The 23,459-nt window shown below is 37.3% G+C and overlaps 1 protein-coding gene across 1 annotated transcript; it reads right to left on the reverse strand.

The window, feature by feature from the left end:
- Nucleotides 1–7,150: 7,150 nt before the first annotated feature.
- LOC125258596 lies at nt 7,151–10,612 on the reverse strand. The gene is made up of 2 exons (XM_048175546.1): nt 8,872–10,612; nt 7,151–8,767 (listed from the first exon to the last, which is right to left on the reverse strand). The coding sequence occupies exon 1, from the start codon at nt 10,610–10,612 to the stop codon at nt 9,458–9,460; it is 1,155 nt and encodes a 384-aa protein (XP_048031503.1). The 3' UTR covers nt 7,151–8,767; nt 8,872–9,457.
- Nucleotides 10,613–23,459: the final 12,847 nt, after the last annotated feature.

A 23,459-nucleotide genomic window follows, 5' to 3' on the forward strand; every position in this document is an offset into this window, starting at 1 on the left:
CTTCCAAATAAGGCAAAAACAGACCTTTTCATTCTAGGGGCTATTTGTGGGGTTATAAATTGAGCTGTAAAACCATATCTGGACAATTTTCGACCATAAAAAAGCCACATACCCTCTATGTAGATATCAGGGAACAATTTAAAATGTTTTTCAAATCACTCAAGGGCACCTTTAAAGCTCATTTCATTGCTGTCAACAGACTGAGGGATTTGTTGACTACAGATATGTACAATTATTTTTGTCTTTGTGCTTTTAACTGTTTTTCTTACCATTATCCATATTTGGAATTATTTTATTACATTATATTCTGTTATCATTTATATATAAAAACAAACCCCATAACTGATATATTTTTTTTTATTTTGGCAGATCAGCTCCTCCCACACTGGGATTCATCATCAGTGAAGCTCCTCCCACATCACTCACATCATCAGTGAAGCTCCTCCCACTGGAATGCATCAATAAATGCTGGATATTCCCATCAAAGCATCAGAGCATCAGGAAGAGCTGAAACCAGTAAAGACTGAGTTTATTAAAGAGGACAGTGAGAACATGAGTGATCCAGAACCCTGCAGAATGAAACACACTGAAGATACTGAAGAACAAAGAGGTTGGTGTTTATTCTTCATTCATTCATGATGCTGAACAACATTCATGTTGGAAAGATTCAACAACACATTTAGATATGCAGTTCATCTAATATTCAACAAATGGTCAGTAAAGTGAGATTTGAAAAATTTTCATATTGATTGTCAACATCAGGTCAGAATACAGATTATTTTACATTTATTTTATGTCTGGTTCAAAATTTCCAACAATGTAATCAAGATTTTAGACATGTATTAAAATAAAAAACAGTAATATCAGTAAACACCAAACTGTATCAAGTAAATTCACTTTCCAGAATGGCTGACAGGGTTTTAAGCTTGACTTAAAGGTGGTACAGAGGATGTTTTGTTTTATACATTTTTGCAATATTACTTGAAACTGTCTTTACTAACTAATAAAAGACTATTTATTAGGTGCACTGAAAGGAGTAATATTAATATACATCATCTGTCCACGGGTAGGGCCTTAAAAACATCAGCCAATCGTTTACGCGATCATCGCGTAAACGATTGGCCCTCTGGCTTGTCAATCACTGCCATGACGTTCCTTGTGAGAGACGAGTGCGGTTGCGCGCTCCAGTAACTTTCCACACTCCACAGTCGCCGCATGCAATGTTTTTGTCAGGAGAAAGGAGTAACAACTGCAGATTATGAGTTACCTGCGGTGAGTCCGACATAATGAATCCACTAAGTGTGTGCGCTTATGTCCAGTCAGAGCCAGTTGCGTTCAGTCTGCGATTACAGTCGGTGTTCAAATTCCATGTGAAAGTATATAAATCTGCTTCAGGAGCAGGAAACAATCGCTGTATGTTGAGCACAGTCAGAATGTTTTAGCTAGTCGTTAATAACACAGCGAATGCCAGTGGTAAACACTCGTGTTCCAATACTCGTGCACGCGTTTTGGGAGGCGTTCACTCGAAATGAGCTGTGAAGGAGGGGGGTTCTGTTTCAGGGACATAATAAATATATAAAAGGGCATCAAAGTGATCAGAATATTTCATAGCAGTTGAGGGTCATCTACTTCAGTACATGAAACCCTTAATAATTAAATATCAATCTAAAAGGTTCACTTTTATTTTCTTTCACTTCATAATCCTCATTTTGAATTACTTTAATATACCTGAAAATTAACTTTTTTGGTTGTGATTTCAGACCTGATGGAAGTGAAGGAGGAGAGTGAAGAACTGAGTGAAGTGGAGGAGGATCGTCATGACAAACCTGTAGAAAAACCTTTGAGTCGCTCAAAGACTAAAAAGACATTTCTAAAGAAAAGAGACAAGAAATCTACAACCTGCACTCAGTGTGGAAAGAGTTTCTCAACCAAACAATATCTTGAGATTCACATGAGAGTTCATACAGGAGAGAAGCCGTTCACATGTGATCAATGTGGGAAGAGTTTTACATCAAAACAAAGTCTTGAGATTCACAGTGCAGTTCATACCGGAGAGAAGCTGTTCGAATGTAATGAATGCGGCAAAACGTTTCGCTGGGCATCAAACCTGAAGACACATCTGAAAATTCATACAAAGGAGAAGCCATATTCATGTTCTATGTGTGGAAAAAGTTTTTCTCAGCTGCCATATTTATATCAACACGAGAAAATACACACTGGTGTGAGAGAGTACGTGTGCTTTGAGTGTGAGAAGACTTTTACTACAGCAAACCAATTAAAAGTGCACCAGAGAATTCACACTGGAGAAAAACCTTACAAGTGTTCACACTGTGACAAGAGATTCAGTCACACTGATTCATCACATCTGAAACTCTGAAACACACGAGAGGATCCACACTGGAGAAAAACCTTACAAGTGTTCACACTGTGAACAAGAAGATTCAATAAGTGATTCATCACTCTGAAAACCACATGAGAGGATCCACAACAGAGAAGCGGCACACGTGTGATCAGTGTGGAAAGAGTTTCTCTTTTAAAAACCACCTGAAGATACACATGAAGATCCATGCAGTGGAGAAACCACATCACCACATAATCCAGCCAGTTTTTCAATCCCATCTGTGTTTTACCATCACACACTTCAGACTCGTGCTCTTTAAACCTGGTATCTCTCAGTATAGGTTTCCAGATGAGCTTTTCCCAGAACCGTTTCTGTCCATTAGGATTCCGGATCACTGGATTATCATGAAAGTTGGTCTCTTAAATGTCTGAAATAAAAATATGGAATATGCCCCATTTAAGTTAATGTCATTCTTCTCACTGGAGGACACGAGTAAGAAAACAAAATGTCTATGTTTCACATACAAACATAAAATAGTTTTAAATAAGTCTTAAAGCAGAAGCATGTGAACTTTACATCAACTGGAATAAAAAACTGCAATCATTTAAAAAAAAACTTATTAAGTTACAAGTGATCAATTCGATCAGCCGATCTAAACAATGATCAATCTGTTAAGATTCATAAGTATTATGCTCTCATTTGTATTTTATTTGTAACTTATTTTCCCAGCTTTGTTTTTTTTTTCTCTGTAACAGGCATTCCAAACACAGTGCTGAGTACGTCACTGACCTAATCATTGTTGAATGATTACACGTGCTTATGTTGTTTAATAAAAGTGTGCCAGTGAGCGACTGGAGATATGGGAAAGAGTACACTGTTGTTTGCGTCTTATTTGAGCGTACTCTGTTAACAGCTTATGGGCCCAGATAACGTAATATAGTGATATGGCGTGAAGGTCGCAATGGTCACTGCATGCACCTGAGTTTAACCCGAGACAAGACCTACTTACAACATGAGTAGAAGGGAAAAGGAAGCGACCACAACAAGCCGCTGGTCAAGACCAGCCAGCAATGACATGGGGGTCCAATGAGGGCTTCATGGGCGGCAAATTGGGCCCCATTATGGGCTTGCACCCGGGACACATGGGGCAAGCCGTGGAAGCCCAGACGTGCTAAAAGTGGGACCTGTAAGGGTACTGCATGGGTCTTAATTGGGCAATTCATGTCAGACCCATTTGGGCCCCACCTCCCAAAGGGGTCCAAAGTGGGCTTTGCAACATGGCTACACAGTGGGTTTTAAGTGGGATCTTATGTGGGTCCTAACTGGGCAATTCATGCCAAACCCATTTGGGCCCCACCTGCCCAAAGGGGTTTAAAGTGGGTTTGCACCCGGGATCCACATGGGGGCCAGCCGTGGATGCCCAGGTGGGTTTTAAGTGGGATCTGTAAGGGTCTTATGTGGGTCTTAACCGGGCAATTTGTGTCAGACCCATTTGGGCCCCACCTGCCTAAAGGGGTTTAAAGTGGGCTTGCACCAGGATTCAACCGTGAATGCCCATATGGGCTTAAAGTGGGCTCTGTAAGGATCTTATGTTGGTCCTAACTGGGCAATTCATGCAAGGTAAGCCCAACCATTCATTTAAGGAAACAATCTAAGAAAAATTAAAAACGAAGAATGAATGTAAGTACAAGATAAATACAAGACACTTGATGCTTTGAACTGCAAGAAATATATTAAATTGAACAACAAAAAATTATCTTTAAAAAACAATGTCACAACATACGGTAAACTAAAAAATATATTTAAAAAAAATCTCTGAAAAAAAAACCTCCAAAAATACAAAAATACAAAATACACTCATTATATAATACATTGAACAACAAACATAATCTTTAACAATTTAAATTTTACAACGTACCGGTAAATAAATAAAATATATATATTTTTTAAAAATGTCTGAAAAAAAAGAAAACAAAACATCTCTCCAAAAAATACATCCAAAACAGTCATGGCGTTTGTGTTGTCGATGTTCTTTTTTCTCTTAGGGCTCTTGCAGCCCTCTCCCCGCCACGGTCAAGTGCGCCTGTGAACCATTTCCCCAGTGCCATTTCCACATCCTTTCGGTTCACATTCTGAGTTATAACGTTACTCTTCAGTGCACCTAAAAACAAGGGAGCATAAGTCAATTTAGCAAGGTTCTTTTTTGCTCCAACTTGCAACTCTTCAAATCATTCATTCAAGTAACACATTTCCACATGTGGTAAGCTAAAATGTTACCCCTAGGGTGACATTTACCATGGAGTTTTATGCCAACCTATAACCCTTTTTCCATTACATGTTGAAATTTAGCCTCAAATGCACACCAGATTTGAGCGACATTAGAAACAGTTTTCCATGAATATATCATGTCATATCACATAACTTCCAGTCGAATCACAGACACGACAGCTGCCAGTGAAATGCGAAGCGCTGTCAGATGTTCAACACCAGCGGAGATCATATACATCTGGAGACTCAGAACAAATTGATAAGGATGTGCGCATGCATGCGGTGCTTTTTAGGTGAGATGACTCCGTATGCTGCTCATTCCAAATTACTACATTGAAGTGACATTTTGAACAGTTTATATTGCAAGTTTGATTATTTTATTCAATGTTTCTGTCTAACAGCTAACTTCAATACCTTTGGATGTGATTGCGGGGTATGTAAAGTAGTTGTTTTAAGATAACCAAAACTTTGTCTATCACAAATTTGTCTTCGACTTGATCAACAATAGGGGATTATCACGCTGAAACGTAGTACTTCTGCTTATAGTGATGTTTGTGCACTGCCGCTTCTGGTGACACAGTCATCAGTCTGGCGATGAAGGACCTTAAGTTTGTTTACATATACTGCGTCTAGGCGATACTACTGCTATGTGGACCAAAAGTCATATCCCGATATATTTAGGCTGAATATGGCCCAGCCAGCAGAGCCCAAATGGGTTTGACCTGGGCTATCTAACTGGGACCCAGCCAGTTTTGCACCCAGTTTCCATGTAGGCCCCACATGGATTTGCCCAGATGAAATGAACACTGCTTAGTGTGCACACTACAGGCTGTTTAATGTAACACTTAATCAGTGTTGGAGGTAATGAGATAATTAAGTGATTAAAATTAATATCAGCCTTATCCCAGGAACATCACGGTTGATGCTCATGATGCCAAACCACTCAGATGTTCCTGGGAGTCATAAGGCTGATATTAATTCAGCTCCATCAAATTGGCTGTGCTTGTTTTACTTTCATATACTTAAAATGTAGGTAATTATATTATTATTATACAATTATCATTTATTTAGCTCCTTTGTCAGAATATTTTACGAGTTTTAATAATTCTTATATTTTTATAATAAGATATCTGCAGCTATATTTGCTCTTTGGGTTATGCAAGCAAACAAAATTCAACCTTAGTCAATATTTATCCTTCATTTTGTATTAGCTGCTAGTGCAGTTGTAACTGCAACACTACAACTAACGATAGAAGCCAGCAAAATGCACAGGGAGACCGGGGAGACCGACATTATGATGTTTACAAGCCCAAAACATTTGAGACTGTTTGCTTACACATTTAGTTTGATTTGATTTGTTCCAATTTATTCTTAGAGCAAAAGGTGGGGACAGTGCAATATGTTGAAGTATGTGTTATGCAATATGTGCAATATGTTTTTATGTTTAAAGCATGAGGAAGGGTTCGGGACGGAACCAAACTCTGAATCTGATATTGACTCAGATTAATTTGAAGTGAAATAATGATGAATATATTTTATATCATATCCGTTATTGAATAAAAGTATATTGTGATATATTGATACTGAATTATTGTCCAGCCCTACAGCTAAACCAAACCCGCTGTTTTTCCTTTTGGTTAGATTCTACATCAGATTAAACAGCACAAACCAAAAATACAGACTACTGTACAATCTGCAGTGTTATTTTTATGGCAACATAATATTTCAACTTACCTTAATTTTATGGAAATTCGGCGTTGGTCGGAAGAAATATGCACTTCACCTCCAAGTCACAGCCAGCTTGCTTTCCGATTCCGAATGGACTGTTAACGTTTTGAGCGCGAAACACGGCCTTTGCATAGAGACAGAGCGCATTTATTATAATCTGAAGACCACGCCCACCGGGGGGGGAAACAATCCAACCGTCTCCATAGACTTTGTATTGCGTGAGGCTGCCTCCTTGTCTTTTCTGACTTATTACAAAAAATAGAACATTGCCTAAAAGCTGCTGTGTGACAAGGTGTATAGCTAACAAACTAAAAAACCCAGAAATAAGTTTTTATAAGCTGTCGACCCCAAAAAAACGAATGTTTAAGGACACAAAAGTGGATACAGGCAGTGAGACAGAGCACAACGGATCATATTACTATAAGAAATACACTGGAGGGGAACGTAATCGGCGACAACATATGCTAAACAAACCAACAAAAACAAACCATTCATTATTTTTAACCATGTCAAAGAATTATTCCACCTGTCGCCAATTACGTTCCCCTCCAGTGTATTTCTTATAGTAATATGATCCGTTGTGCTCTGTCTCACTGCCTGTATCCGCTTTTGTGTCCTTAAACATTCGTTTTTTTGGGGTCGACAGCTTATAAAAACTTATTTCTGTTTTTTTTTTAGCTTGTTAGCTGTACACCTGGTCACATAGCAGCTTTTAGACATTGTTCTGTTTTTTGTAATGAGTCAGAAAAGACAAAGAGGCAGCCTCACGCAATACAAAGTCAATGGAGACGGTTGGATTGTTTTCCCCCCGGTGGGCGTGGTCTTCAGACTATGACGCGTGTCGCTCTGTCTCTATACAGGCCCCAGAGATGTCCGAACTGCCTGACCAAATAACAATTTAATACAGTAAAATTCGTAAATTAAAGGATATGTGAGAGAATTAACAAACGACTTAACTGCTTCGCTGGCTTCATTATGAATTAGCCTAATTAGGTGTTGTTGTGCATAACAGGCAGTGGTGGAGAGTACTGAAAATCTGTAGTCAAGTACAATTAAGTGCATTGCTAAAATATTACTCAATTACGAGTAAAAGTACCGGTGTTAGAGAAATACTCAAGTAAAAGTCCAGTTTGTAAAAAAATAAATAAAAAAAAAACTAAAAAAAAAAATTTAAAAGAAAATATTCAGAGTATTAGTTACTTTTAACCACTGATGTCACCGTCACTTCTCCAGACTAGGGCTGGAAATTGTGTGTTTTCCTTTACCAGAAGTTAACATGCCAACAATCTATTAATCATTAATAATTGATAAGATGCAAAACAAGTGTTTTTCCCTAATTTTTTTCTCATTTAAGTTTGTATTTCCTTATTAAGCAAATGTCTCCGGCAGACAAAAAACTAAATTACATGAGGAGCCACGACTATTGATTAAATATCCATGAATACATTTTTAACTGGTTAAATTCTTCATTCAGAATCAATGAAAGATCAATCATTAACGTCCTTTTTTTGTTTTGTTTTGTTTTCCGTCCTCATGACCCGGTTTTCATCGGCTTGTTTGCTATCAAATCACCTTACTGGCTACAAAAATGCAGATAAAAGGTTTGGATATGAATTAAAATTGTACTCAGTACTCAACTATGATTTTAAAAGTAACTTAGTAGATTACATGGATTAATGAATATTACAAGTAAAAATACAGGCTTGAAAATCTACTCATAAAAGTACAAGTACTCCCAAAAAACTACTTAATTACAGTAATCTGAGTATTTGTAATTAATGACTTCCACCTCTGATACCAGAAACCACTCCCCAAGCGGGTCTTGAATCTGGGTATCCGGCGTGGTAGATGGATGTGCAAACTGACCAAAAGTCAATTGGGTAGCAAAATGGGTCCTATGAGGCATCAGGGAGGGATTTACCCAACATTCTACAGGCAAATATATGTTATAAGCAACTTATGTTAAGTTAGCAAAATATTCAAACAATATAAATATTGTAAATATTCAAATGCCAGCAGTTGCAATGCTGTCTCCTTTACACTTATCCCCATAAATCTGTCCCAATCTGGGTCACTGCACCAATGAAAGTGTTTATGTGAATGCTCCATGCACTGTCGGAAGGCTTTCTGCAGCTTTATTCTTTTACTTAAATTGAAAGGGCCTCTGTCCTTACAGGCCTACTTCTTTAACTACCTCAGCCCCTCCCTTTACCGTCTTAAACCATAAACCATGTATATGTCAATGCATCCTGAAGATCTTCAGATAGCCTAACCAAACAGATCTACTGTACCTTTTACAGCCAACAGAAACATGGGTATCCGATGTTCCATTAATTAGGCAAACATAAATGGAACAAACTGACAATATGTAATCATTACCTTTCAGACTAGAAGTGGACTCCTCCAAATCACTGTCCACTGTAACTTCCTCTAAAAAGGTAGAAAATACAGAAATATATAAACACAAGGTAAATGTTATTTTAAGCAAAATCTGAACCCATGTTGTGTATGGTGTATACTGTATAGTATACTACCTTCTGGATCAATGTTGATTTCATTGAGATTTTGCCCTTTAAAGTCTGCCAAGCGTCCTTTTTCAAGAGCCAGTAAAATTTTACTGATTTTAGCCAGTTGGAGGGTGTCTTCGGGTAACCTGTAAAATTGACGATGAACTCTAATGTCATGGCCTAGAAAGTCTGCCAACTGATCTAGTTCGGTGTTGCTAAGATTAAGAACTTCAGAAAGTGTCCCGATCTGTTTCCTCAACTTTGTTGAAGTAAGAGTCTGAGGATTTTTTGCGCCGCATGCAACAGCAAATTCTCGAATGCAATCAGAGCCTCTGAAAAACGTCATTGCATATGGACGTGCAAAAAGGAAAGGGTTTTCATTTGGTATTCCACACCTACTCCGATTTTCAATAAGCAGGCTGATTGATTCTTGCATGGAAGGTGTGAGAAGCACGGGAACCTTTCTGCCTCTTTTGCCTCGGATTTCTACACGCCTGAAGTACTGACACAGTTTGTTTTATAAATATGTGAGGGCCATGGTAATATCTGGATGAGCGTCCGTTTGGTTGCTGGAGATGTATGCAGACAACGGCATCTGGGACACTTCCCCTTCTCATCTACGATTGAAAAGCATAACCTGAGTTAACGTAATCTTGGCCAGTTTTGCCCATTGCTGAGACGACGGCTGCGATAACAAGAGTTTGCGAGGGGTCTTCTCTTGCTCATCAAGATATATATGAAGGAGCTTAACATCTTCGGTGAATGGAAGTAATTGTGGGGAATTCCATTTTGCTTCCTCCAGTGTTCGCCGAGCTTTTGTCTCTTCATCTCCACTAATAGTAGAGTGGCTCTCAATGAGCATTGCTTTTTTGTCTAGACTCTGTCCAAGTTTCACAGCCACACTAGACTTTTCAAATACATTGGTATCTTCATTGTAGCCAGCAGCCCTTTTAACTGCATTGATGGTATGCATGAAGTTTGAGGGATGAATGAGCTCTTTAATAGATGTAAGGGGGGATACCTCTCTTGCACATATTAGGAGTCTTCCAAACTCCCTCATCTTTTGGCGGATGTGTTCATGCATTTTAACTCTTGATCCATACTTGTTGTAAAGATGCTTTCCTAACTCTAAAATGCACCAGTCATTTCTAGTTTCAAGTGCCACTTGGTCCTGGTTCATGGAATTTAACAGCTTCCAAACACCATGAGTTACTCCTGGTGGGGGAGGTTGTGCAAAGCCACAAAGAACCTGGACACGGGTTTTTCCAGGTTTCGGCTTCTCATCACCAGGCCTGAATTTGCAAACCTTGAAATGTCGCCACAGAGTTTTCTTTAAGAAGAGTCCTTTGCAGTAAATACAGTGCATAAAACTTTCCCCATCCAGGTTCTTTTTGGGCAGTTTCCGTGAAATCATCAGTCCTGCACCTGTATTAATAACAGTACTGTTGTAAGCAAAGTTCCCTTTGTTGCGTAGATACTCCAGTTGCATCCTCCTTTCTTTTGAGCCCTTTGGATGACTTAATGCTTTCGCTACCTCTACCTCATTTCTATGCTTTCGTTCCAGATGTCTAGAAATTTTTGTAAAAGCACCGTCACAAAAAAAGCACTGCTGTTTTTTGCTGTACATTCTCAATCCACCTTTCTTTTTAATTATAGTTGGGATAACTACTGATGTTGCGCTGTCAAGAATGGAAGATGTGTCAGGAACTTTGGCTATGTCGTGGTTCTGGGAGCTCCCTAAGTCACCGCTGCTTTGAGTACTGAACATTTTTGATTCTGTTCACAGCTGAACTGCTCAGGACTGGCAAAGTCTGTAACTTTTTTCTTTACCTTTTGGTGAAGCAGTAAGGCTCATGCTACTATCTGATGTGTAACTCTCTGATGTGTCAGGAATGTACTCTTCCTCACTGACAGATAACTCATCTTCACTCGAACCATCTGAGTACTCAGCAATCTTCGCTCTAGCCTTGACAGACAATGACCATTCAGTTCATTTAATCCTCTATCATGGGCTATTCTCTATTCTATTCTATTAAAGTAATTAACACTTACTCTGGTGTTTTTTGCTCTTTTTGATGCTGTGGTACAAGCAGAATGTTGTTCACTCATTGCAAATGGTGCATGATTCCGTCTGACGTCATCTTGAATGTCTGTATGGTCATCTTTACTGTTTACACTGGAATTTTCAAACAGATCATCCGAATCATCACGAATCACAGATCTCTAAAAAACAAACAAACAAAAAAACAACATCAGAATGACAAGTTTTAAATGATCTAGAAAAAAGTATGTTTATCATATAATGAAAAATAACTGTTGCCTTTTTTACACTTTAAAGTTAATGTGTAAAATCTGTATCTATTAAATAAATGGGGCCAAACGCAATAGAATATAAAGGTTTGTGTCTCATTATTCTATTAATAACTACTGATTGATTTTGTATTTCTATCAGAAATTAAGAATTATTAGTGTCATCGTAGATGGTGTTGCAAAAAATCTAAGCTATCTAATACTTCAAATCTCAAGGTTAAATCAGAAGATTTTTTTGTAAAAATGTTTCTGTAACAGCCTGCCAAAAATAGTATATAGCTCCTCTGTGGTTTTTAACAAAATAATAATAAAAAAAACTTTTCAAAACATCCCTTCTTCTGTTTTTTCACAAATATTTTTTTAAACATCGTTTGTACCATATTTGTCACTGTTTTTTCTGATTGTAGACGATGCATGACTTTTATTTTGGAGTGACGACATGACGTCATAAGACTGCGCAGCGCTCCTGGATCTGTGATTCTGCTGAATAAAGGTTTGTTTTAAGAATTTAAGTTGTTTTAATCGACAGAAACAGTTTTGTAGTTTCAATAGTTTTTTCAGCGATGTTAAATGAGTTTATTTACTATTTAATGTAACATTGTTATTGTTTATCTAACTGTAATGAATGATATTTGTGTGAGTAAAGCTCATATCCACCGATGAGACACAGTAAACTTGCGTCTCATTTCTCTCTCTATATATCATAAATCAGTTTATCATGAACACGAGTTCAGTCTCTGGAGAGTCATGATGGAGAAACTTAACTTTTCAACTCCGAGTCAATTGAATCAAATACTGAGAAATGATTCAGTGAATCACGACACGTGCTGCTCAAACAGTGAACATGAACGAGAACAACAAACACAAACTAACAAATCATGTTTTCATCCAAGTGTAATCATTTAAATATAATCTATAATTCATTAAATACCAAATGTAGATCATAAATGCCTGAAATATGAAGTTTATTAATTTGCAGCGTTAGTTTTGAGTGTTTTTTTTTTGTCCAACAGGTCATTGAAGACTTTTAACTCTGTTAATTATTCTCTTCTTACAGATGGAGTTTATTAAAGAGGAAACTGAAGACATGAAGATTGAGTTTATTAAAGAGGAGACTGAAGACATGAAGATTGAGTTTATTAAAGAGGAGACTGAAGACATGAAGATTGAGTTTATTAAAGAGGAAACTGAAGACATGACGATTGAGTTTAATAAAGAGGAGTTTGAAGAAATAAAGATTGAAGAAACATGCAGAGTGAAACATGAAGATACTGAGGAACAAACAGGTTGGTTTTATTCTCACAGCTGAACTCAGTCATTTGATCATTATTAAAATGTCCAAATCTACAGAAATAGAGAATATACAGAAGTATAATCTTACAGTTAATATTATTGAATCCATTCATTCCAGCATAATATCATTCAGGTATAAATTCCTGTTTAATTGATCATGAAATTGTTTAATTAAGGTTTGCTCATGCTGAATGAATTTCCAGTTTCAAATGATTGTTAAACAGCAGCACAAACTCTGTGAAATCAGCAGCTCCTTCCGGCGCACTCAGTGTGTCTGAATTCACTCAGTCGTTTCATTCAAGTGGACTTACTGTAGAGCAAGAGTTAGGGTTTGGATTAGGGCTGGTTACTTGTAATTAAAGGGTTAGTTCACCCAAAAATCTAAATTCTGTCATTTATTACTTACCCTCATGCCGTTCCACACCCATAAGACAACATCTCTTTAAAATTCAGTGTTTCCATTAAATGTGACCCCAAACCACAAAACCGTAAGTCGCACAGGTATATTTATATAATAGCCAACAATACATGTTTTGGGTCAAAATTATGCAATATTAAAGGTGCCCTAGATTCAAAAATTGAATTTACCTCGGCATAGTTAAATAACAAGAGTTCAGTACATGGAAAAGACATACAGTGAGTCTCAAACTCCATTGTTTCCTCCTTCTTGTATAAATCTTATTTGTTTAAAAGACTTCCAGAAAACACGCGGATCTCAACATAACACTGACTGTCGGGGGCTCCGTCCCCAATATTTGCATATTGCCAGCCCATGTTCAATGCATTACACAAGGGCAGCCAGTAACGTCTGGATCTGCACAGGTGAATCAACAACTAGGTAAGCAATAAGAACAACAGCGAAAAATGGCAGATGGAGCAATAATAACTGACATGATCCATGATAGCATGATATTTTTAGTGATATTTGTAAATTGTCTTTCTAAATGTTTCGTTAGCATGTTGCTAATGTACTGTTAAATGTGGTTAAAGTTACCATCGTTTCTTACTGTATTCACGGAGACAAGAGCCGTCGCTATTTTCATTTTTAAACACTTGCAGTCTGTATAATGCATAAACACAACTTCATTCTTTATAAATCTCTCCAACAGTGTAGCATTAGCCGTTAGCCACGGAGCACAGCCTCAAACTCATAGAGAAACAACCGTTAACATCCAAAATAAATCATTTACTCACAAATTCGAAGCATGCATACAGCGTGCTGACGAACATCTTGTAAAGATCCATTTGAGGGTTATATTAGCTGTGTGAACTTTGTAAATGCGCTGTAATAAGTCCAGAGCTTGTGTGGCAGGGAAGACGCGATTGGCAGGGGCGGGGTGATGTAAATAGTGCATTGTTAATGATGCCCCAAAATAGGCAGATAAAAAAAAAAACTATGGGGTATTTTGAGCTGAAACTTACAGACACATTCAGGAGACACTTTAGACTTATATTACATCTTTTAAAAACATGTTCTAGGGGACCTTTAAATAATCATTTAACAAGTATTAATAATGTATCATTACTGCTTATCTAAAACATGGAAAATTCAGTATTTAAAGCATGCAATAGCTGATCTAAATAGATAGATCTAAAAAAAACAATCTGTATTTAATTTTTTTTTAAAAAAATTACATCCTGCCCAATATTGTCTTAGAAACAATGTTCATATTGAAGGCTATAAAAACAAATATGAATGTAACTGTATAGTATATGCTATATTATGTGCAAAAAAGGGGTCAAATCACATTAGGCCTAGGCTATATTCTAAAATTGTAACTTTACAATCTAAAAACAAAATGTTTTTTAAAGCAGAAGTTAAATACACTAAACTAAAAATGAAAATAAATAAAAACAAAAGAACAGACTAATATTATTATTTTGATTACCCTACAACAGTCACTTTACACAGTTACTGCTATCGTACGAATACACTTAGTTGTGTTTTCGAAATTCTACATATGGCATAATTATGTTCGCCAACAAAAACAAATTTTCAACAACAAATATTTTTAGCAAAATGTATTTTACTCAGATTGAACTCCGTCTGTTTGGCGCGCTCGCGGCGGCGCTCGTTCACGGATGTTTGTGCTTGCTGAAGGCTCGTCCACGCCTGACTGCAAAATTGAAATATTTTCTTGACTTTCTAACATTTGCAGATGGAGAATATATCTGTTAAATGTAAATAATGCACTGAGGAAATTATTGGATGTCACTTCAGCATAGAAAATTAATAGAAGTATGTTTGTTTCCACCAATCGTATGAAAAGTTCAGGTTACGTATGATGACGAAGGCACGTTAGTGCGAGCCCTCCCGGAACCCATAGAGAATGCATGGCAGTGTCTGCTGTTCAAAAAAAAAGTTATTTGAATGGAAGTCTATGGGAGCACTCGGGGCAAATCTCGGCCAGACTGAAATCGCCCAAAAAGAGGCGGTACTCCACAGAGCATGACTCGACGCTGATTGGACTATATCCAGAGGCAGAACAAACAGCCTAACAGTGACAGCTAGCGTAACTCTGTGGTTGAATGTGATTGGAAAAGTCCGCCCCTTTCTCACTTTGGTGGTGCGTCGCCCTATTGCCCTAATGAAGAAACCGCCCCTGGTAGCCATACAGATGAAGTTAATACACTTAAAATTCCAGTTATGGACAACAAAAACAAAGAAATTTCAAGTTTTTCAACTTCAAATCTCTTGTCGTCAGTTTCTGGCATCGTAATGATGTGAAATATGAGCATGAGTTTACTCAGGGTGATTATTTTGACTTTATATTTTGTATTTGAGCTGCGCGTCTTGGACGCGGCGTCCGTCAGAAATAGGCGAGGCGCATATCTTTAGCGAAGCGGCGCGGCGAGCCGCTTCTGGGACGCTTCTCTAACGCACCGCGGCGCGGCTGGTGTAAACACGAGCATTGACTAGAGTGCCCGCGTATCAGCTCCGGTAGCCGCGTCGCAGCCGTAACGCGCCGCACACGCGTACAGTGTAAACGAGGCTTGAGCCCTGCCCGCGTGATGTGCGCCGCTTTCCGCTCGCGCTGTTCTGACTGTAGTTTACTAAAAGTTTATTAATTCTGAATGGGTCACGTCTTGCGTGTCCATCTATATTACACCAAATGCGACTCTGCACTCCCTTGTGAAGTCGATTGGATGAACGGTTCTCGAAATAATAAAAATGCAAACGGACATACAGACACAGATTCTGCCTTTATTAGAGAGAAAAATATGCTCATTACTACCGAAGCTTCGAAGCTCAAAAAATGGTATTCGGACCAGCCCTAAACTTTTTCCTCTTACAAGGCTATTCCTGAATTCAGTATTATTCTGGGGGCCGGATGGATATCTCTAGCGGGCCGGATTTGGCCCACGGGCCGCCAGTTGACGTTGCATGCTATACACTGTGAATTCTCAAACATTGTTTTATTTATTTTTTTATTTTTTATTTTTTTGTGGATGCTTTAGTGTACATAAATGTATGAATTATTTGGACTATATCATTTAGTTATTTGGTGTCCTTTTGGAGTCTGCAAGTGTCCTCTTGCAGACCTAAATTTATTTACCTTGAAAAAAGCTGAAAAATACAGTTTTGTGAGAATCACACTTGAATCTGATGTATGCTTAATTTCCCGATAAGTGTGAGATTAATTGTGATTAATTGCGATTAAAATTGAATCTATTGACAGCCCTAATTTTGATGGAAAATCCACTATTGTATTGTATATAATTGTTTTAAACACAGTATTTAGTTCAATTACATCAGAAGTAAATGTAATTAAATTACAGAAAAAATAGTAATTAATGGATAATTTGACATGGTTTAGTGTAAGATTTTTGCCCATCTTTTGGAAAATGCAGTTTTAAATGTAAAAAATCACTTTTACCAGTAAATGCTGCAGAGCTCCACTATTTGCTATTTGACTGACTGAAGTACTGAATTTTCACAAGTATTGTTGTTGATTTATATCTAAATATTATGAAATCACAATTATAACAATAAAAGCTACTCTTTGTCAAAGTTTAATACAGTGGGTACGGAAAGTATTCAGACCCCCTTAAATTTTTCACTCTTTGTTATATTGCAGCCATTTGCTAAAATCATTTAACTTCATTTTTTTTCCTCATTAATATACACACAGCACCCCATATTGACAGAATAACACAGAATTGTTGACATTTTTGCAGATTTATTAAAAAAGAAAAACTTAAATATCACATGGTCCTAAGTATTCAGACCCTTTGTTCAGTATTCAGTAGAAGCACCTTTTGATCTAAAACAGCCATGGGTCTTTATGGGAAAGATGCAACAAGTTTTTCACACCTGGATTTGGGGATCCTCTGCCATTCCTCCTTGAGATCCTCTCCAGTTCTGTCAGGTTGGATGGTAAACGTTGGTGGACAGCCATTTTTAGGTCTCTCCAGAGATGCTCAATTGGGTTTAAGTTATGGCTCTGGCTGGGCCATTCAAGAACAGTCACAGAGTTGTTGTGAATCCACTCCTTCATTATTTTAGCTGTGTGCTTAGGGTCATTGTCTTGTTGGAAGGTAAACCTTCGGCCCAGTCTGAGGTCCTGTGCCCGGTTGCATAAAGCACCTTAAGTGTAATTTTCCCTTAAGATCGCCCTTATGTTTCCCTTAAACTTAAGGGTGTTGCAGAAAATAACCGTTAAGTATTGCTTAAGGGTTTCTTTAGGTGAAACGTCATAAACCCTAAGAATTTCCCTTAAGTATGTATTTTTCACTTAAGTAATCCCTTAAGTGTTGCATAAAGCCCCTTAACCGTCATTTCCCTAAGTATAACATAAGGTTCATAAAACTTCACCTTAAGTGTTACACGGAGAGAGCAGGTTCAATCCAAGTCTTCTAACGAGACACGATCGACCGCTTTATATGATAAACAAATTGTACTTTAGCGGTTTATTCACATAAACATTGATGAAATCACATATGTAGCGCATATCTTATATGGTCAACGGAAGCGCAAACGTGCGTACATCACACGCAAAAACAAACCTCATTGGTTCTTGCGCGCACGTTTGAGCTTCTGACACAGCCGTAATCATATGGATGTTTTTCAATAAATGGACATAAATGATGAGAGAATATTAAAAATATCTTTATTTGTTATCCAAAGATGAATGAAAGTCTTATGGGTTTGGAACGACATGAGGGTGAGTGAATGACGGCAGAAATCTCAATTTTGAGTAAACTATCAATTTGAGTTTCTCGTCTGGTCGTTCTCTTTCATATTTGGTTTTCTTTTTTGTTTTCCTTATCCATCTTATGTTGTTTTCTGTGAAAACTTACCACGATATGTATTAACAAATAACGTGTCCATGGCAACAGTAGAATTTTATAACGGCAAAACCTGGGTTGCTGTCGTGAAACACTTAACGGTTTCCCTTACCTAAGTGAACAGTTTAAGAGATTATATGCAACACCCTTAAGTCATTCCCTTAGTTAAGGGGAAATCACGCCTTAAGTGTCATACTTAAGGGAAAAACTTAAGGTGCTTTATGCAACCGGGCACTGAGCACTCTGGAGAAGGTTTTCGTCCAGGATATCCCTGTACTTGGCCGCATTCATCTTTCCCTCGATTGCAACCAGTCGTCCTGTCCCTGCAGCTGAAAAACACCCCCACAGCATGATGCTGCCACCACCATGCTTCACTGTTGGGACTGTATTGGACAGGTGATGAGCAGTGCCTGTTTTCTCCACACATACCGCTTAGAATTAAGGCCAAAAAGTTCTATCTTGGTCTCATCAGACCAGAGAATCTTATTTCTCACCATCTTAGCAAACTCCATGCAGGCATTTCATGTGTCTTGCACTGAGGAGAGGCTTCCGTCGGGCCACTCTGCCATAAAGCCCCGACTGGTGGAGGGCTGCAGTGATGGTTGACTTTCTACAACTTTCTCCCATCTCCCGACTGCATCTCTGGAGCTCAGCCACAGTGATCTTTGTGTTCTTCTTTACCTCTCTCACCAAGGCTCTTCTCCCCCAATAGCTCAGTTTGGCCGGACGGCCAGCTCTAGGAAGGGTTCTGGTCGTCCCAAACGTCTTCCATTTAAGGATTATGGAGGCCACTGTGCTCTTAGGAACCTTAAGTGCAGCAGAATTTTTTTTGTAACCTTGGCCAGATCTGTGCCTTGCCACTAGTGTTGTCACGGTACCAAAATTCCAGTAGTTGGTGCCGATACCAAGAAAATTTTACAGTTCTCGGTACCAATTTCGGTACCACATCTGCTGGAACTATTTTACTATTTTATGTAGCCTATTTTAAAAGCATTAAATATGATTTGAAGAGTGTGTATGTTTGTGTGTGTGTATATATAGGCGACCTCAATTAAATACATTTTGAAATTTGCTGTTTTTTTTCAACAGGGATAACAGACATGTGTGTTTATTTTAGCTATTCTGTCAGAGAAACAACACACTAGCCTGTAAAACTATGAAATAAATATCGGTAAATAATGGTAACCTAAATAATAAGAAAGTTAAATATTATATAAAAAAAACATTCATTTTTTATTTCCACACAAAGATGCGTCATATAGCCAAAGTCTCGTTATTAGTCTTTGATATAGCTACCGCTCTGCACTTGAGAGGGATGTGGGACACAAGCAGGAAAGAGATATAATAATATCTCTATAATAATATCTTAATGTTATCTCCTGATGTTACAAGCAACTGACACTTGTTGTAAAAGGTCTGAAGAGCGAGTTTAATCCTCTGCAGGGGCAAGACATTCAGGCTATGTTTGATTTTGCGCTGCCAGAGAAAGCGAAAGTAAAAATAACCAGCATGTGAAACGCGCTATACAAATAAACTTGACGCGTCAAATAAAGTCTAATAACAAGCACACACTGCTTGTTATTTCTGCTTTACCACAGTTAAGAAGTAATAGCCTATAATAGGCCTAAATGCGAACGAAAGAAAGAAACGTGCGTGAGTGAAGATTTGGGAAAAGAAACAGATTCTATGTTCAGTGGAATAACCAATGGAATATTGTTAAATTCTCTGATAATCAGGTGACCAGATCGTGATTCGCTAAACAGAACACAAAGCTTAAATGTATGGACTCACGTAGCCTATCTCTCTCATTCGGCATGAACCAAAATGTTTCCATTGCTGCAATGTCACATTTAATTGCTAACCTATTATTTCTTTTGTAAACAAAGCTTTGTGCTTCACTTTTATTCATGTAAATACTGCCACGGGGTACCAAATATACCCGGAATCTCGGTACTACCGGTACTACAGAAATGCGGGTATCGTCACATTTTCAAAATTTTAATACCGACTTGGTACCGAAGTACCGGTACTTTTGACAACACTACTTGCCACAATTCTGTCTCTGAGCTCTTCAGGCAGTTCCTTTGACCTCATGATTCTCATTTGCTCTGACATGCACTGTGAGCTGTAAAGTCTTATATAGACAGGTGTGTGGCTTTCCTAATCAAGTCCAATCAGTATAATCAAACACAGCTGGACTCAAATGAAGGTGTAGAACCATCTCAAGGATGATCAGAAGAAATGGACATCACCTGAGTTAAATATATGAGTGTCACAACAAAGGGTCTGAATACTTAGGACCATGTGATATTTCAGTTTTTCTTTTTTAATAAATCTGCAAAAAATGTCAACAATACTGTGTTTTTCTGTCAATATGGGGTGCTGTGTGTACATTAATGAGGAAAAAAATGAACTTAAATGATTTTTTAGTTGAACAGAGTGAAAAATTTAAGGGGGTCTGAATACTTTCCATACACACTGTATGTATGTGTGTGTGTAATCACTGTATAAAAGATCTGGTAGAATTACTTCTACTTTAGAGTGTCATTAGTGTTTGTTTTTGTGTTAATGTTTTATTCATGTTATATCATCAGAAATAACAGTATTGTCTTTCAATGGAGCAGTTTTATAGGATTTTCTCATACATTGTGACTCCAATAATGTGTAACAGCAAACACTCAGAATAAAGTGAGATGATCTGCTAATGTCTTGTTGAATGAGTGTTGATAGTCTAAGGATCATCAATATTAAAAGAGAAACTGCTGAAAACACTCTTTATTCATGTCAATAGTTCCTGTTTTCACCTCATTTATTATGCTGATGTCTTCAGATCTGCTGTAAATTGACACTTAAATTACGAGAAAAAACTCGTTAAATTTCAAGAAAAAAGTCAAGATAAAATGTTGAGAATAAACTCGTTAAATTACGAGAAAAAACTCATTAAATTTTGAGAAAAAAGTCGAGATAAAATGTTGAGATAAAGTCATTAAATTACGAGAAAAAAGTTGTTAGATTATGAGAATAAACTCGTTAAATTATGAGAAAAATGTCATTAACTTTCAAGAAAAAAGTCGAGATAAAATGTTGAGAATAAACTCATTAAATTATGAGAAAAAACTCATTAAATTACGAGAAGAAATTCGTTAAATTATGAGAAAAATGTCAAAATTTAACAAATTTGTTCTCATAATTTAACGTTTTTTTTTCTTGTAATTTAATGACTTTATATCTCAACATTTTATCTCAACATTTTTCTCGAAATTTAACGAGTTTTTTCTCATAATTTAACGGTTTTTTTCACGTAATTTAATTACTTTATTCTCAACATTTTATCACAAGTTTTTTCTCGAAATTTAACAAGTTTAATCTCGAGATGGTTTTATTTTTTTATTAAAAATCCTCTTCCATAGTTTTCTATTTAAATTCACTTTTGTACATTTAATTTGATGCGGATACTAAAATTTGATGTCTGGTCTTTAACCCTATGAAAACAAACACAGTAACTGATATTTTTGATTTAGGCAGATCATCTCCTCCAACCAATCTGTAGTTCAGTCAGTGAAGCTCCGCCCACTACAGGTCACTATCAGTGAAGCTCCTCCCACAGCAGTTACGTCATCAGTGAAGCTCCTCCCACATCACTCACATCATCAGTGATTTGCAGTTAATTTGCAGATTTGCAGTTAAACTATGAAATGATACATAATGTTCTTTTCTAACAGAAGCTCAGTAAAGGGAAGTTTGAGAAACTTCATACTGATTTTCAACATCAGATCAAACTAAATATTTACGTATTTTACATTTGTTTCATATCTGCTTCACAATTTCCTGGAGTGTTACCAGAATTTAGGCATTTTCAATACAATTTTCAACGCTGTTATTTTTAGGAATAAACTGTAAACACTAAAATGTATGAAGTAAATGAACTTTCCAGAATGGCTGACAGGGTTGTAAGTGCAACTTGAACAAAATCTCTTCTTACAGTTACTTTGGTAACAGGGTTGATGAATGCAGTCATTCATTTGTGTAAAAACTGAGACAATGGATTGAGATTAGGCTTGTTTGAGATGCGCCTAGCCTCGCCTGAAGTTCAGCCGAGAGTAGGCGTCTGCAGTGAGGGAGGAGTGAAAAAAGTGCAGGCAAGACGAACAGTTCTCTGTTCTCGTAGTGGATCAGAACCTACGAGATCAAAGGCGGATATCGCGGGATTCACACTCGTGCGCTGTGTTGCTGATAAACTGGATGTAATTTAAGTTCTGTTGCTTTTATATGAAAATAAACATAATGAACAATACACCCAAAGTACTTGTTATTTGTGTCCATTCGAAAGATGTATCAATCATTTTTACTTTAATTATAGACATGTTTTTATATATTTTTTTATAAATGACAACGTTCGCATAACCCATAGAGAGATCACAGTGTCAGAGAGTTTGGGAATATTCACACATTATTTTTACACATAAAAAACATGATATTAGAGTTTTAAAATCAAACATTTTAAATCAGATCAATACATCACGGTTGTTTAAACCAATAAGCTTTAAGCTGTGTCGTCAGCAAGTCGTTTCCCATCGTGCTTTTGGTCAGCGCAGTCGGTGGAGAGCAACTGCGCTCGACTGCAGAATCCAACACGTCCGCCTCGCACTCGCGAGAGGTTTTTGACACACGTCGGCATGACATCAGAGCAAGGCGGCCCAACCGCGGACACATTTCTAACCGGCATGCATCTCGCGGTGATCACCGGTGATCGGTTCTGCGCAGAATTTGCTCATCTCAAACAAGCCTATTATTTTCTTGTCCTCCCATCATGCTGTAGAAAAGAGCCCAGATGATGTCACTTCCTGGTGTCACAGTTTTAAGAAATCCTCTGTTTTTGAAAGGAGGAAAATCATGTCAGAAGTAACAGGGTTGAGTGGATCATGTAGGACACTGATAATAACACATTTAAAGATGCAGTCAGTCTAGATTATGAGCATGTGAACTTTCTACAGACACAGCAATGTTCAAGATATGACGTGATATATTTAAAAAAAAAACATACATAACAAATAATAATCACTCAAATTTTAAAATATATCTACTCCACTTTACTGCAAACTTCACTTGATCTTGTGTTTCTGGTGTCTTACATTCACATGTGTATGAAAGGAAGTCAGTGGAAGGAGAAGTCTGCTGTGAACGGCCCTTAATAATTACACAGTTTTTAGGAAAATAAATTAAATATCAAAGTTGATGTCAAAATATGGCTGTTAATATCACATTAGATCATTTTGTCATTGATCAAATATATTACTCAAAATATTTCAGAGCAATGTTTTCTTTATTTTCTTAATATTATTTATAAATTATTAATAATTATTTAAAGGAAGGTGGCAGAGCAGCGATTTGGGAAATTCTGTAGCCAGAAGACCTCCATTCAGTGCTGATTGTCTTAATTCAGTAAATCTTGATGTAAAAACATTTGAAGTTGGAGTCAGATTAAACGAGCAGCTAAAGTAAAATTGAGACTAAATTCTAAAATTCAGTGAACTTCACAGGAGCGCTGAACAGACGTACACACATTATACCTTCACCAGACCACTGGATTCTGTCGTTGGAACGACAGCTGGTCCTTTACGATTGGAAGATTAATGTTAAAGTTTCAGGGACATATGCGACTAATTTATGCAAATGCATCAAAATGATCTGAATATTTTATAGCAGTTGTCTATTACAAGAAG

Source organism: Megalobrama amblycephala, linkage group LG22 (assembly GCF_018812025.1).
Source record: "Megalobrama amblycephala isolate DHTTF-2021 linkage group LG22, ASM1881202v1, whole genome shotgun sequence".
Taxonomy (NCBI): Eukaryota; Metazoa; Chordata; class Actinopteri; order Cypriniformes; family Xenocyprididae; genus Megalobrama; species Megalobrama amblycephala.

Excerpts from the sequence above, each read along its gene's own strand:
- LOC125258596 (XM_048175546.1), bottom strand. The coding sequence starts at position 10,612 with ATGTTCAGTACTCAAAGCAGCGGTGACTTAGGGAGCTCCCAGAACCAC.